This window comes from Balaenoptera borealis (genome assembly GCF_965194805.1).
Source record: "Balaenoptera borealis genome assembly, chromosome: 1".
Taxonomy (NCBI): domain Eukaryota; kingdom Metazoa; phylum Chordata; class Mammalia; order Artiodactyla; family Balaenopteridae; genus Balaenoptera; species Balaenoptera borealis.
The window spans coordinates 151,466,340-151,479,671 of record NC_138860.1 but is presented as its reverse complement, the minus strand read 5'-3'; the positions used below and the strand labels follow the sequence as shown (position 1 = coordinate 151,479,671).

At 49.0% G+C, this 13,332-nt stretch overlaps 1 protein-coding gene across 6 annotated transcripts in view; it reads right to left on the bottom strand.

Annotated features, from left to right (window-relative positions):
- TTC39A (tetratricopeptide repeat domain 39A) overlaps positions 1–8,466 on the bottom strand; it is a 59,851-nt gene extending 51,385 nt beyond the window's left edge. For 3 of the 6 annotated variants that reach the window (XM_082371061.1, XM_082371050.1, XM_082371051.1), the window contains exon 1: positions 8,331–8,466. In XM_082371061.1, the coding sequence (XP_082227187.1) occupies positions 8,331–8,383 (53 nt within the window). In that variant the 5' untranslated portion in view covers positions 8,384–8,466. The remainder of the gene's footprint in view (positions 1–8,330) is intronic. The other 3 variants (XM_082371048.1, XM_082371058.1, XM_082371056.1) reach the window with 3 other exon arrangements.
- Between the last annotated feature and the right edge of the window lie 4,866 nt (positions 8,467–13,332).

Here is a 13,332-nt window from a genome sequence, read left to right as displayed (position 1 = left end):
CTCTGACACCCTGGACTTCATCTCTGAAATGGGGATGTTGATGGCACCAACCTCACTGGGTTGCTGTAAGGATTAAACAAGATAAAATACACAAAGGTCTTGGAATGGGGCCTTATCATTATTCTTTGAGCTTTAATCTCCTCACCCATAAAGCAGGGATAACAAGATTGTCGTGAGCATTAAATAAGCAAATGAACCCAAAAGAGCTTTGGAACTACGCAAGGCTGTCCAGAGAAGAGGCATTTCCCCTATGACGTGCACGCAGACCTGGCCAGGACCACAAGGACAGAGCAGCATCCATTGGACACTTACTACATGCCCTCAGGGCAAATGTGCTACCTCACTCACTGCTGGTGGGAGTAGAAAGTGGCACTATCCTTCTGAAGGGCAACTGGAATTATGGGCTGAAAGCCTCAGAAAGATGACCAGTAACACCTGGGTAGCAAACATGTCTTAAGAAATAATCACAGACACAAAGATTTATGGTACATTGATGTTCATCATAGTGTTTCCTATAATAAAGATACAGCTGGAAATAACCTAAATGTCCATCAATGAGGAATTAGTTCAGGTACTTCCCTGATGGCACAGTGGTTGAGAATCCGCCTGCCAGTGCAGGGGACACGGGTTCGAGCCCTGGTCCCCGTGCGCCACAACTACTGAGCCTGCACTCTAGAGCCCGCGAGCCACAACTACTGAAGCCTGCGCGCGCCTAGAGCCCGTGCTCCGCAACAAGAGAAGCCACTGCAATGAGAAGCCCGTGCACCGCAATGACGAGTAGCCCCCGCACACCGCAGCTAGAGAAAGCCCGTACGCAGCAACAAAGCCCCAACGCAGCCAAAAATAAATAAATATATATTAAAAAAAAATAAGGAATTAGTTCAGTGAACTATAGTGAATTTGTAGGGTGAACTGTTCTGCGGATATTAAATTTACAGAGAATTTATTTGCCTGGATTACTGCATTGTCTCCTAACTGTTTCTCTGCTCTTACCCTTGTCCCCTTATTGTCTACTCTCTACACAGCACCAGACCCACTTGATCAGATCATGTCACGCTCCTGTTCACACCTCTGCGCTGGCTTCCCATGGTGCTCAGTGCAAAAGTTAAAGTCTTCGCCTGGCCACCAAGGCCGGATGCCCTGCACCCCCATCTCTCTCTCTGATACCATCTCCCTTTACTCTCTTATTCAGCCACCCCGACCTCCTTGCTCTTCTCCAAATATGTCAGGCACGCTCCCACCTCAGGCCCTTTGCACTTCCTGTTCCCTGTGCCTGGAATGCTCTTCTTGCAGATATTCACATGATTAGTCCCTCACCTCCTTCAGGACTTAGCTCAAATGTTACCTTCTCTGTGAGGCCTTCCCTGACCATTCTATTTAAAATGGAACCATTGCCCTCATTCTCCCAATTCCTTTGCCCTGCATTATTTTTTCCATAGCACTTGTTATCTGACATCCTGTATATTTTGCTTATTCGTTTAGTCTCTGTCTCTCCCTACTAAATTCTACACTCCACAAGAGAAGAGTTTATTTTTGGGTTTTTTTCCAGCTTTGTTCTCTAACATATTTTCAGTGCCCAGAACAGTGCCTGGCACCCAGTAGGTGCTCAATAAATATTTATTGCATGAATGAGTTTTTGAGAAGGTGGAAAAATATGAAAAAAGCAGAATACAAAATTACACATCCAGTAGTAAAAAGAAAACCCCAATGTCTATGCATTTGAGAAAGTATGAGGAGGCTTCAATTTCCTCATCTATTAGAATTGGAGACAACAAGGCCCCCGGTCAGAGTTGTGGTGCATCGAAGGTGATGATGCTTGTCAAGTCAGGGCGCAGCCAAGCGCAGATCTTGCTGTTATTACAGACCACTGAGGCATCAGAGCTGGAAGGGCACAGGGTCTTCTGGAGGCAGGGGCCTAGTTAAGAGGGTGTCGGGGAGAGAAGCTGTGGGTGGAGGGAGCAGGGGCAAGTGAAGGTGGAGAACGGTGACGATTTGAGTGCAGTGCTGTCCTCAGAGCCTGGGGAGCCGCCATCCCCCCTTTGACTGGCCTGGCCTGCACTCAGGGACAGTGCTTGGGTGTGCCCTTCAGTCACTGATATAAAGGAAGTACCCACCCACCAATTTTCTTGGAAAGAGAGCAGAGTTACTTCAATCTGACACTTGGATGCTCTCTCTGGGGGAGGCTGTTTCTTAGCTGGAGATGAATTTTTGCAGGGGGTGGGTACTTGCAGGGCGATTCTGCGAGGGGGTAAGGGGAACCCCTGAGGCTGTGGGAGGGAACATGCACGGACAAACTTCGTCTGATGGGGGAAAAAGGAAATCAAAAGGAATAGACCTGACCCAGGTCTACCTGGACAGGTGCCTGATGTCCCACCTACTGTATTAATTCCTAATATAATTGTCTGGGTTATAATATAACCAGCCAGTTAGTAGGCTGGGCAAAGGATTTTACCTGAAAGCAGTAGATTTCTGCACTGCTGTTCACCTGGGAAAGGGTTGATCTTGAGAAAGGAAAGGAAGGCTTGGTTGTCTTGGTTAAGGCAGAGATTTCCTCCTCTCTTGGGAGGGAAGATGCTGGAAGACATATATTGGACCCTCCCAGAAGTGGAAGTTCTGCAGGAAGGCTCCTTCCAGGATGGTTGAGGGGCTTGGAGAGGAGCCATAGAATCATAAAACTCAGTTGCTCATTCCTTGCATCCCAAGGTGGCCTTAAGAGTTACAGCCTGGTCCTAGTCAAGTGGTAGGGAATTAGGGGAAAGGTCTGTCCCACCCTTGGGATGGGGTGATAAAGCAAAGAGCCTATACCCTCTCTAGGCCAGGGAGGTGGTGGTAGTCATGGAGAGAATGGGACTGGGGCTGGCAAAGCCACAATCGCAGGGGGTGGTGGGTGGCACAGGTCCCAAGAGGGGTTCATAAGGGACTAGTTCCCAGCTCCCAGGGGGTCAACAACAGCTGGAAGACTGAGACAGATGGGCAGCGGTGCTCCAAGGAAATCATAATTTGGGTACTTCATGAAACTATGGCTTTATTTTAAGGCCTGCCGTGTGGCCACATGGATGCTACAACCCTCCCCGCCCTGAACCCTCCCCTGCAACCCACTTGTTTTTAGAGAACTGTTTCTCCTCCTCTCCTCTCCTGCCCCAATGGCTGAACGGGAGGTGCGTTCTCTTCCTTGACCCCACCTCCCAGGACACAGCGGTTGGTTAAAGAAGAGCCAATTGGAATACTTCCCTGAGCTTTTTCATATTAGAGCTGGTGGAGAAGCCCCTTCCTCTCCTGGCCTGGGGAGACTAATCATAACAATTAGTAACACTCCTGGGTATAGCACCGACTATGTGTCAAGGACGGTCCTTTGTGCTTTGCATAACCTAATTCATGCAGTCCTCACAACAACCCTGTGAGGCAAGTCCTACCATTACCCTCACTTTACAGGTGAAGAAACTGAGGTGCAGAGAACTTAAACAACCTGTCCAAGGTCACACTGGTAGAAAGGCCCAGAGTCAGGATTCAAAATCAACCTGTGTGGCTCCAGAGGACTTTTCACTGCTTTGTCTTACTGTCCCAGGACATGAGCTTGGAAACTGCTGGCAGCCATGTCTTGCATTGAGTAGAGAAGTAGGTGAGCATTAGGAGAGAATGGAGCTGACCACAGACAGAAACTGAGCTGAGAGGCAGAAATTTTCAGGGGAAGGACAAAGCAACTCAAGCAACTAGAGCTACAGATTGAAGAGATTTCAGGAAATGTGGCATGCTGGCAGAACTGAAATTGCAACCTAAATAATCTATTTTCCATTGACCTCAAGAAAGGACCAAAAATATCCCAAGTCAGAATCCCTCCATAACTGACAAAGGGGGACAAAGGTTACTTGGAGTTTTTCCATGATATCCTCACCAGGGGTTGAGGATCTGAGGGACCACATTGTGCCTCCCACACCAGAGCCCCCTCCTACCCCGTGCAGCTGCCCTCAGCAACAGGGGGTAAATCAGAATCCTGGGGTCAGTAGCTTCAACATCATAGAAATTTGGAATTTTAAATCATGAGTCTGGTGATCACAGATGCCTCAGCTCACAGGATCTGAGAATCCCAGAGGTGAAAACTCAGCACTGGCCTTGAGTCCACATCCAGTCCCAAGGAAGGATTCCAGTCACCAAATTCGAAACTCCCTACCTGGAGGCATCTGAGAGCTCCTTGAGCTCATACTCAAACCAAGAGCAAGAAATCTGTCAACAACAGCCCAGCAGGCCCCCAGCCTCTTCAGCAGGGCCCCTCCATTCTTGGGGCGGCCCCTCCCTCCCACAAGCTCTGCCACTGAATTACTCTCTCAAAAGCGTTCTGCCTGGACTTCCCTGGTGGCGCAGTGGTTAAGAATCTGCCTGCCAATGCAGGGGACACGGGTTCGAGCCCTGGTCTGGGAAGATCCCACATGCCGCGGAGCAACTAAGCCCGTGCGCCACGACTACTGAGCCTGCACTCTGGAGACCGCGAGTCACAAATACTGAGCCCGCGTGCCACAACTACTGAAGCCCGCGCGCCTAGAGCCCGTGCTCGGCAACAAGAGAAGCCACCGCAGCGAGAAGCCTGCGCACCGCAACGAAGAGTAGCCCCCGCTCACCGCAACAAGAGAAAGCCTGCGCGCAGCAACGAGGACCCAACACAGCCAAAATAAATAAAGAAATTAATTAATTAATTTAAAAAAAGCGTTCTGCCTGCCTGCACTTCCCTCTCTGCTCCTGGTGCTGTCTCTTACGGGAGCAGCCACGGGGTGGGGGCAGGGGCTACTGGTTTGACTGGGAAGGGACCCTGTTTGTCGGCCAAGTAGGTGGCCATCCCCATCTTAAGATGCACAGGCATCATCTCCCTCTCCTAACAGTCCCTGGCTACCCAGTCCTGGTGCCTGGAATCCCACCATTGGCTCCCAAACCTTTCTGAATCCCCTCTGTTCAATGCAAATACCTCAGAAGGAAGATTCCCTCATACCAGTGAACTCACATTTACTGGTCACCAAATATGCTCGGTGGCTCTTTGTTAGGTCCTTTACCAATGTGGCTTCACCAGGTGTTCCGCCACTTGGTAAGTAGCTACTATTTGATAGCTGAGTAAACTAAGGCTCACATGGGTCAGGCGACTGAATCAGGGTCATAGAGCCAGTATGTAAGTGGCAGAGCAGGGGCCGGGAACCCTCCCAAGCCCTTCACCCCTCAGCCAGGCTGTGGGAGACAGGCAGCGTGGTGGGTGAGGCCTGAGGGTGGAGAAGTCACAGGTCCCGAGCTGAGAGAAAGGAGACCTGGTTTGTTGCCCCAGGTGTGAGATCTTGTGAGGGCAACTGGGAGTCAGAATTCTCTGGGTATTTGTGTCCAGCAAGTTCCAGCTGAAGTAGAAAGGTACATATGTTGAGGCCCTCACCTACACTCCAGCACGCAGGGTGCCTGCAGGACAGAGCACAGCTGGGTTCTTACAGGAGGGCAGGCAGGCAAGAAATCCATGCAAACCCAGCCACTCCTCAGCACCCCAACTGTGATCTCACCCTCCTCAGAAATCATTCCCCCAGGTTCTCATCAAAACCGAAGCATTCTGTGCTGGGCTTCGGGGACATGGGGGCAGATGAACCCCGTCCCCTCTCCACATGTAGTGGGGAGACAGAAAGGGGTGACCATGCCCCAGCGTTAAAATCCTTTCTCCATGGGGTAGCTGGATCATCTTTAAATACGTGAGTCCCCTCTTTAACGCCCTCTAGTGGCTCCCAACACACAATGAAATCCAAACTCGGCCCTCTTCTGGGCAGCCTGCCTCCTGGATCCCAGCAGGCAGGGATCTCCTCAACAACACACACACCTTTCTGTTCCTCAGACACATCTCAGGCTTTGACAGGAGCTATCCTCACTGCAGGGAATGCTCTGGGCAAGACGGATTTTACTGTCCATCACGTCGCTCTATTTTAAGCCTTACACAGCATCTGTTTCTGGTGTTGACTTGTTTATTTGCCTAGTTGTTTAATCCATCTTTCCCACTAGAATGTGGTCTCCTGAGAGCAGGGGCTTGTATGTCTTAAGTAACACCATATCCGCAGCACCTAGTACAATGCCTGGAACGTGGTATGTGCCCAACAATGTTTGCTGAAAAACTGAATGAGAGCCATGAGAGGGAAGCAAAGATGCTGGAGCCCAGAAAGCCTCTGAGCCTGACTCAGGGTGGGGTCAGAAAGGTTCTCTAAAAGAGGTCACCTAAAGTAAGACAGAGAAAGACAAATACCATATAATATCACTTATATGTGGAATCTAAAATATGATACAAATGAACTTATTTACAAAACAGAAATAGATTCACAGACATAGAAAACAAACTTATGGTTACCAAAGGGGAAAGGGGGTGGGGGAAGGATAAATTCAGAGTTTGGGATTAGCAGATACAAACTACTATATATAAAAAAAAAACAAGGTCCTATTGTATAGCATAGGAAACTATATTCAATATCTTATAATAACCTATAACGGAAAAGAATCTGAAAAAGAATATATATATATTCTTATATATATATCCATATATATATATCTCTCTCTCTATATATATATGGATAACTGAATCACTTTGCTGATTAATACAACATTGTAAATCAACTATACTTCAATTAAAACAAACACACAAACAAAAAAACCACAAAAACAAAACACCCCAGACAAATCAAACCTATGGTATTAGAAGTCAGGATAGTATCAATAGTTACCTTTGGGGGCTTGCGGCTGGGAGGGGCACAAGGGAGACTCAGGGGGCTGGTAATAGTCTGTGTCTTAATCTGGGTGCTGGTTACATGGGTGCTGGTTACTTTGTGAAGAGTCATTGAGCTGTACACTTAAAATGTGTGCACTTTTCTGTATATGTGCTACCCTTGAATTAAAAGTTTATTTTAAAAGTCAAAAAAAATTTTTTTAATAAAAAAAGAGGTCACCTAAAGTTGAATCTTATAGGGTGAATGTCAGGAGTAGAGGATGGCATTCCAGGCAGAGGTAGCCCTGAGCAGCCCAGCACAGTTGTGAGAGCCCTACAAAGCCAGTCGTTCTTGCCGGACCAGAGTGAGGGTCAGAGAGTGATGGGAGCGGGCGTGGGCAGGTCACAGTTTCTCCCCTGGAGAGCCTTGACCTTTCACCTCTGTGATAGAGAGCCATAGAAGAATTTTAAAGCAGAAAAATGACATGGTCTGCTTTGTGCTTTAGAAAAGACAAGTCTGAAGGATGCATGGAAAGGGGGAGACTGAAGGAAATGGAAAAGTTAGGGGCTATTGCAATAGTCCGGGGGGAATGAACAGCTTTGGGAGACATCAAAAAGATAAAATCAGCAGAACTTGGAGACCAGGGTGGAGGAGAGGGAGGGAGGTGAGAGGGATGACTCCCAGGTTGCAGGCTTGGGCAACTGGGTGGATGACTACGCCATGGGGACACAGGAGGAGGAACAGGTTTGGGGGTGAAGATGTGACGTTTGATTTGGGGCTTGCCGAGTTTGATGTGCCCATGTGACAGTCAGATGGAGGTGTTGGGAAGGCAGTTAGATTGCCCTTCTCCAGGGAGTGGCAGAGTGAACTTTAAATATATAAAGGAAAGAAATTGGGGGTCACATGTCAGAAGAGAGGTCAGGGCTGTCCCCTCTCCCCTTTCTCATGAGAACACATCTGGAGACACCAACTTACCCAGGAGGTGGGGACAGCTGGGAGTTGGAGGTGACACACAGGAGGCAATGACACATCCCTGAAGGGCTGACCTTGGAGGAGCTGTGGTGCACACAGTTCCACCATGGGCAGGCACTGGGACGCAGGATTTCCCTCCACACTGCTGCCCCCAGATGTGAACATCCCCTGGCGGGGGATAGTGTATCTGCTCTCACCTGTCCGGGCACACGTGCCCCTATCTCTGCTCATGCAACGCTGGGGAGGATCAGGTGCGTGAGCAACACTGCTAAGGCGAGACGGAGACGTAGCTGCCCAAACCTGACTCCCAGCCCGCCCGAGGTCCAGCTCACCTGAGTTGCCCTCACAGGTTGCGGCACCGGAAGCGCGGCTCGGGTGGGACCGGGGTGTTGGGGGTGTATCTCTGCACCCCCAGGCCCAGCCCTGCTGGGGGCCATAACACGAGAGCAAGGGATACGTGGGGTGAGGGGGGCTGGGGTGAGAGGGGCTGGGCTGCCCCTCCCCGGGCCCTGCGGCCGTTACCCCGCGGCCAGCAGCCCGCACACTGCTGTCTCCAGCTCTGTCCCGTCAGCTGCCCCTCCCGTCGGCTCTTCTCCAGACGCCCCTCAGTCCCATCAGTGCCTCCCGCCGAGTCCCCCCGCCCCCGCCTGGTACCTGCGGTCGCTTTCCCCGGAGGCCGCCCCCTTCCAGGCGGTCACAAAGGCCATGGACGCAGGCCGGACTTGGATGGAGGCGCGGGCGGCCCCTCGTGGCAGCGGTAGCGGTAGCGGCGTCTCCGGCGGCAGCACCTGGACGGGTTGGGCGGGGCGGGGCCCGTGGCTCCTCCCCGCCGCGGCCGGGCGCCGCCTCCCTGCCTGGCAAGGACGTCGGTGTCCCGGGAGCGGACCTGGGGAACCAGAGCAAGACCACTAACGTCCAGAGCCGTCGAGACTCATTAGTATTCACAAGGAGAAACTGAGGCCCACCCAGGAAGGCCAGAGACTTGTCCAAGGTCACACAGAGGGCCAGTGGCAGCACCAGGACCGACCCCAGGCCCCTCCACTTCCAGTATAGAGCCCGTCCTCCGTATCGATGGGTGATGGTGTCACCAATGCCTTTCCCACCTGCCTAAGTGCAGAACCTGCCTTGCCAGGGCTGTACCTGGATGGGCTCAGGGGCTTGGGACTGCCCCCAAGTGCAGGGCCCAGAGCAGGAGGGGCAGGCACGGGGGCGGACAGACAGGAAGGAGCTGCGTGGGCCTGGCGGTGGAGGCTGCGGACCAAGCGAGGCACTGGGACGTGGCCCTGTCCACAGACCTCTGATTCCTAGCGGAGAGGGGGGGCAGAGGAGGATGAGCCTGTCTCCAGTTCACACTTTATTGGAAACCCCATATTTTGCCTTAGGTCATGTACATTTTTACTTTTTATTTTAAACAACTAACAAGTGGAAGAATCATCTCTGGAGCAAGGTTAGCCCCTGGCAGTGCAGTCTAGCAGGCTTCCGTGGGAGGCACAACTAAAGGCAGAGAGCGAGGGAGCACCTTGAGGAGGTATCTGAGAAGGATCACGCCGAGGTCCAGTGTGCAGGATGGATTCAGGGGTCCCTGGAGACTTCTCTCTGCGAGGGAGTATGGGGGTTGAACACTGATCAGGGACAGGGTGGCAATGGGACCACTGCTGTCTCCTTTTGGGCTGGGTCTGTATCCTAGGTCTTGTGCAACACAAATCACGTGTCAATAAATGGTGACTAATTGTAATGTGCCAAGCCCTAAGCCAGGTGTTTTACACAAATTCTCATTTAATTTCACCTTATTAAATACTCACCCCCATTGCACAGTTGATGAAACTGAGGTTCAGAGGGGTTAGCTGACTTCCCTGAGATCAAGCCTCACACCCAGATCTGTCTGCCCCATCTGCTGCTCCCTCCCAACCCTGCCTGTGGTTTGCAGGTGGGCGGGGCATGGAGTGGGAGGCCTGGGCAGAGGGCAGAAGCCTCAGGGATCATCTGGGCAGTTTCTCTCACTTTTCCTTGGTAAGCAGCAGAGAAAATACAACCTTTCCCCCTCTCTCTGAGCACTCATGTCGTGGTCTAGGCAGATCAACAAGGGCCCGCGAATGCTGCCTATTTGACCACAAAGCTGGAGCTTCCAGATTTGGAAATTCCAGTTACAGTGCTCCCACGGGCCCAAACTCCTCAGCCCACAGAGCTTTGCCCAGTTTGTCAGCTTTGGGCACTGCAGATAGCCAACTTCCTCCTAGGCTCACAGGCATGAATACCACAGGGCCTCAGAAGCCTGATCTCCTATAGGCCCCCGAGCCCAGTCTAATCCTGGGTGGAATTAAAGTCCCACCCAGCCTCCAAGCCCACAGCCAACACCACTTCCTACATAAGGCCCTCCTGTATCTCCCCAGTGGAGGACTACCTCCTTCTTCAGAGATTACAGTTTTCTCTCAGAGCATTTAGCACTATATATTTTTTAATCCTTATATTGGTTATCAACGACCATATTAGTCTCACTCTTCAGATTTCTATCTGAAGGTACAGAGAATGTCTCACATTTGTGTCTTCCACGGAGCCTAGCACCACTGTTACACATAGTAGATGTTTAGTGTTGAGAGAATGGAGAAGGACCTAATATTTATCAATCAAGTTTCTACTCAGTGGCAGGCACTATGCTGAGGGCTTTTACATACACTACCTCTAATCTGGGAAACTCTTGTTTTGAGAATATTTGAGTCAGAAGTTTAGAAATGTTCCTGAGATCGAATTAGGAACTGGGGGCAATTCTCTGGCGGTTCAGTGGTCAGGACTTGGTGCTTTCACTGCTGGGGGGTTCAGGTTCAGTCCCTGGTCAGGGAACTAAGATTCCCGCAAGCTAAGCAGCACGGCAAAAAAAAAAAGAAAAAAAATTAGGGACTGGGATTCAATCCAAGGGTTCTCAAACTTCAAGGCTTCTTTCCTGTTCTTTTTCTTTGACATCTGGACATCTTCATCATCATGTTTTTCTTTATCTTCATCACCATCATTTGCTTAGAACTTTGTTAGGCATTATTCTAAATCCTTCACATGTACCAACGCATTTCATCCTCAAAATAATCCTATTAGGTATGTCCTTTTACAACCCCAATTTTTATAGTTGAGAAAGTGAAGCAGAGGATTAAGCAATCTGCTCAAGATAACAAAGGATAGTTAAGTGGCAGGAGCTAGAACTCAACCCAAGCAGCCAGACTAGAGTCTGTATCTTAACCCCAGCCCCAGTCTGCCTGCTACACAAGCTCTTAGAATGCACACAGCATTTATGAACGACTTTCCCAAAGCTTAGCTTATTTTGAATCTCACAACACTCCCAAGGTACAGCAGGTTTTATTCTTTCCCTTGCTCTGGAGCCAGACTGCCTGGGTTAGAATCTTGGCCTCACCACTTGATAGCTGCCTGTGACTTCAGGCAAGTTACTTAACCTCTCTGTGCTTCAGCTTTCTCATCTGTAAAATGAGGATAATAATAACACCTATCACAAGGGTTGGTGTGAGGACTAAATGAGTTAATGCAAACAAAAGAGAATAGTGTTGGACACACAGTGTGTGTGATAGTTTTATCCAGAATCAGTGGGAACATTTAGTATCAATAAACTTTCAAGATAACTGAAGTTTATTCCCTTAATCTTACATAGACATTTTCCTAAAATATTTTCCTTTTCTGTCTTCTTAAACACAGACATGACAGCTCTTACTTGGTGAGTATCTGCCGTGTAACAGGAATGAAGACTTTATATCCATCATCTTTAATCCTCACAACAACCCTGACTGGCAAGGATGTCGGTGTCCCACAAGCAGACCTGAGGAATCAGGGCAAGACCACTACCGTCCAGAGCCGTCGAGACTCATCAGTATTCACAAGGAGAAACTGAGGTCCACCCAGGACGGCCAGGGATTTGTGCAAGGTGACACAGAGGGCCAGTGGCAGCACCAGGACCGCAACCTGTGAGCCACCTGGGAGGGCAACTCAGGTGAGCTGGAACTCAGGTGGGCTGGGAGTCAGGTTTGGGCAGCTACGTCTCCCCTCAGTAGCGCTGTTCACGCACCTGATGCTCCCCAACGCTGGTCCACTGAGGATCAGAGAGGTTAAGAGATTTACCCAGAGTCACACAGCTAGCAAACAGTAAGGCCAGGAACCTTCTCAGGAAGCTGCGATGCATCAGGGTTTTCTTTGAGAACATTAGTTCTTGCTTAGGGCCCAGGGCTGCTCTGTTTGATCTCTGTTGATGCTTAGGCTCAAAGGGCTGCTTTTAAGGCCAGGGTTGCAAAAGGCAGCCTGGTGTGCTGGAAGAGTAGGTCTCAGAGCCAAGGCACCTGGGCTGGGGTCTTGGCCAAGTCACTTCCATCTCTCTATACCTCATGTTTTCTATCTGTTATAGTGTTGTGAGCATTAAGTAGGGTAATGTATACTAAGCGCCTTAGTGCCAGGCTCAGAGAAGGTCCTCAGTAAGTGTCAGCTACTTTTCCTTGTCTCTTTTCCTTTTTACAAAATAACTCAGTCCTCTCAAGTTTTGACTCCAGAGGAAACAGAAAGGAGAGGCTGAAACTAAGCCCTTAGGTCTTGGGCAACTGAACACATTCTATACACTTATTGCAGTGGGGAAGAAAAATAGGTGGGGTCTTCCAGCAAAGACACACCTTCCCTCCACGAGATAATCCTTTACACTAGTAACCCGTATACACAACAGTAGGACCCACATTTCTTACTTGAGAAGAGATAATTTAAAAAATCAGTGGCTTTCATTTTATCTTACCAAACTGTGACACAGAGACATAAAGTGAGCAAATGCTGTAGAAAAATTGTGCCGATAGACTTGCTCAATGCAGGGTTGCCACAAACCTTTAATTTGTAAAAAAATGCAATATCTGCAAAGCGCAGTAAAGCGAAGCACAATAAAATGAGGTATGCCTGTGAAGCAGAATGAACACTCATGTACCAATAATCAGCTTCAATAAATACCAGTTCACATCCAATCTTATTTTATCTATATTCCTACACACTTCCCTTTCATGTCATGTTGAAGCAAACCTTATATTTGACCCAGTATGTATTCTATAACAAATTCTATTTCATAATTTTTAAAATGATCAGTAACATACTGAAAAATCTACAAATCTACAAATGAAATATAAGGTTTGCTAAACTGATTTCACAACCCAACTAAGGAATTACAACCTGCCTATTGAAAAACATCAAGTTAGAGAGTAAAATTATGCACATCCCCAAAGAATTCCATATGCTACAATCATATTAGAGTGCCTTTATTTCCTTAAGGTAGCATTTTCTCAAGATTTGTTTAAAGAGGAAAAAAAACCCCAGCTTACATGTTCAAGCCATTACTGATTGAATATCAATCAGAAATTAAGGTTATGGAGGAAAAGCTTTCTAAGGGGTTAGGATTTTAACCTGAATGTGATGGGAATCAGTGGCATGTTTTATTACAGGAGTGATAGGGCAGATTTCGATTCTAGAAGAATCTGTCTGCAACATGGAGGATGGTCTGGAAGCAGAGAGAAAAACAAGAGATTGGCAGCAAGGAGATTAGGAAGCTTTGGCAAAAGCCTGAAGAGAGATGATGATGACCTGAATTGGGGGAGTGGCAGGAGAGGACAGATTTGAGAGATACTTGAAAGGCAGATTT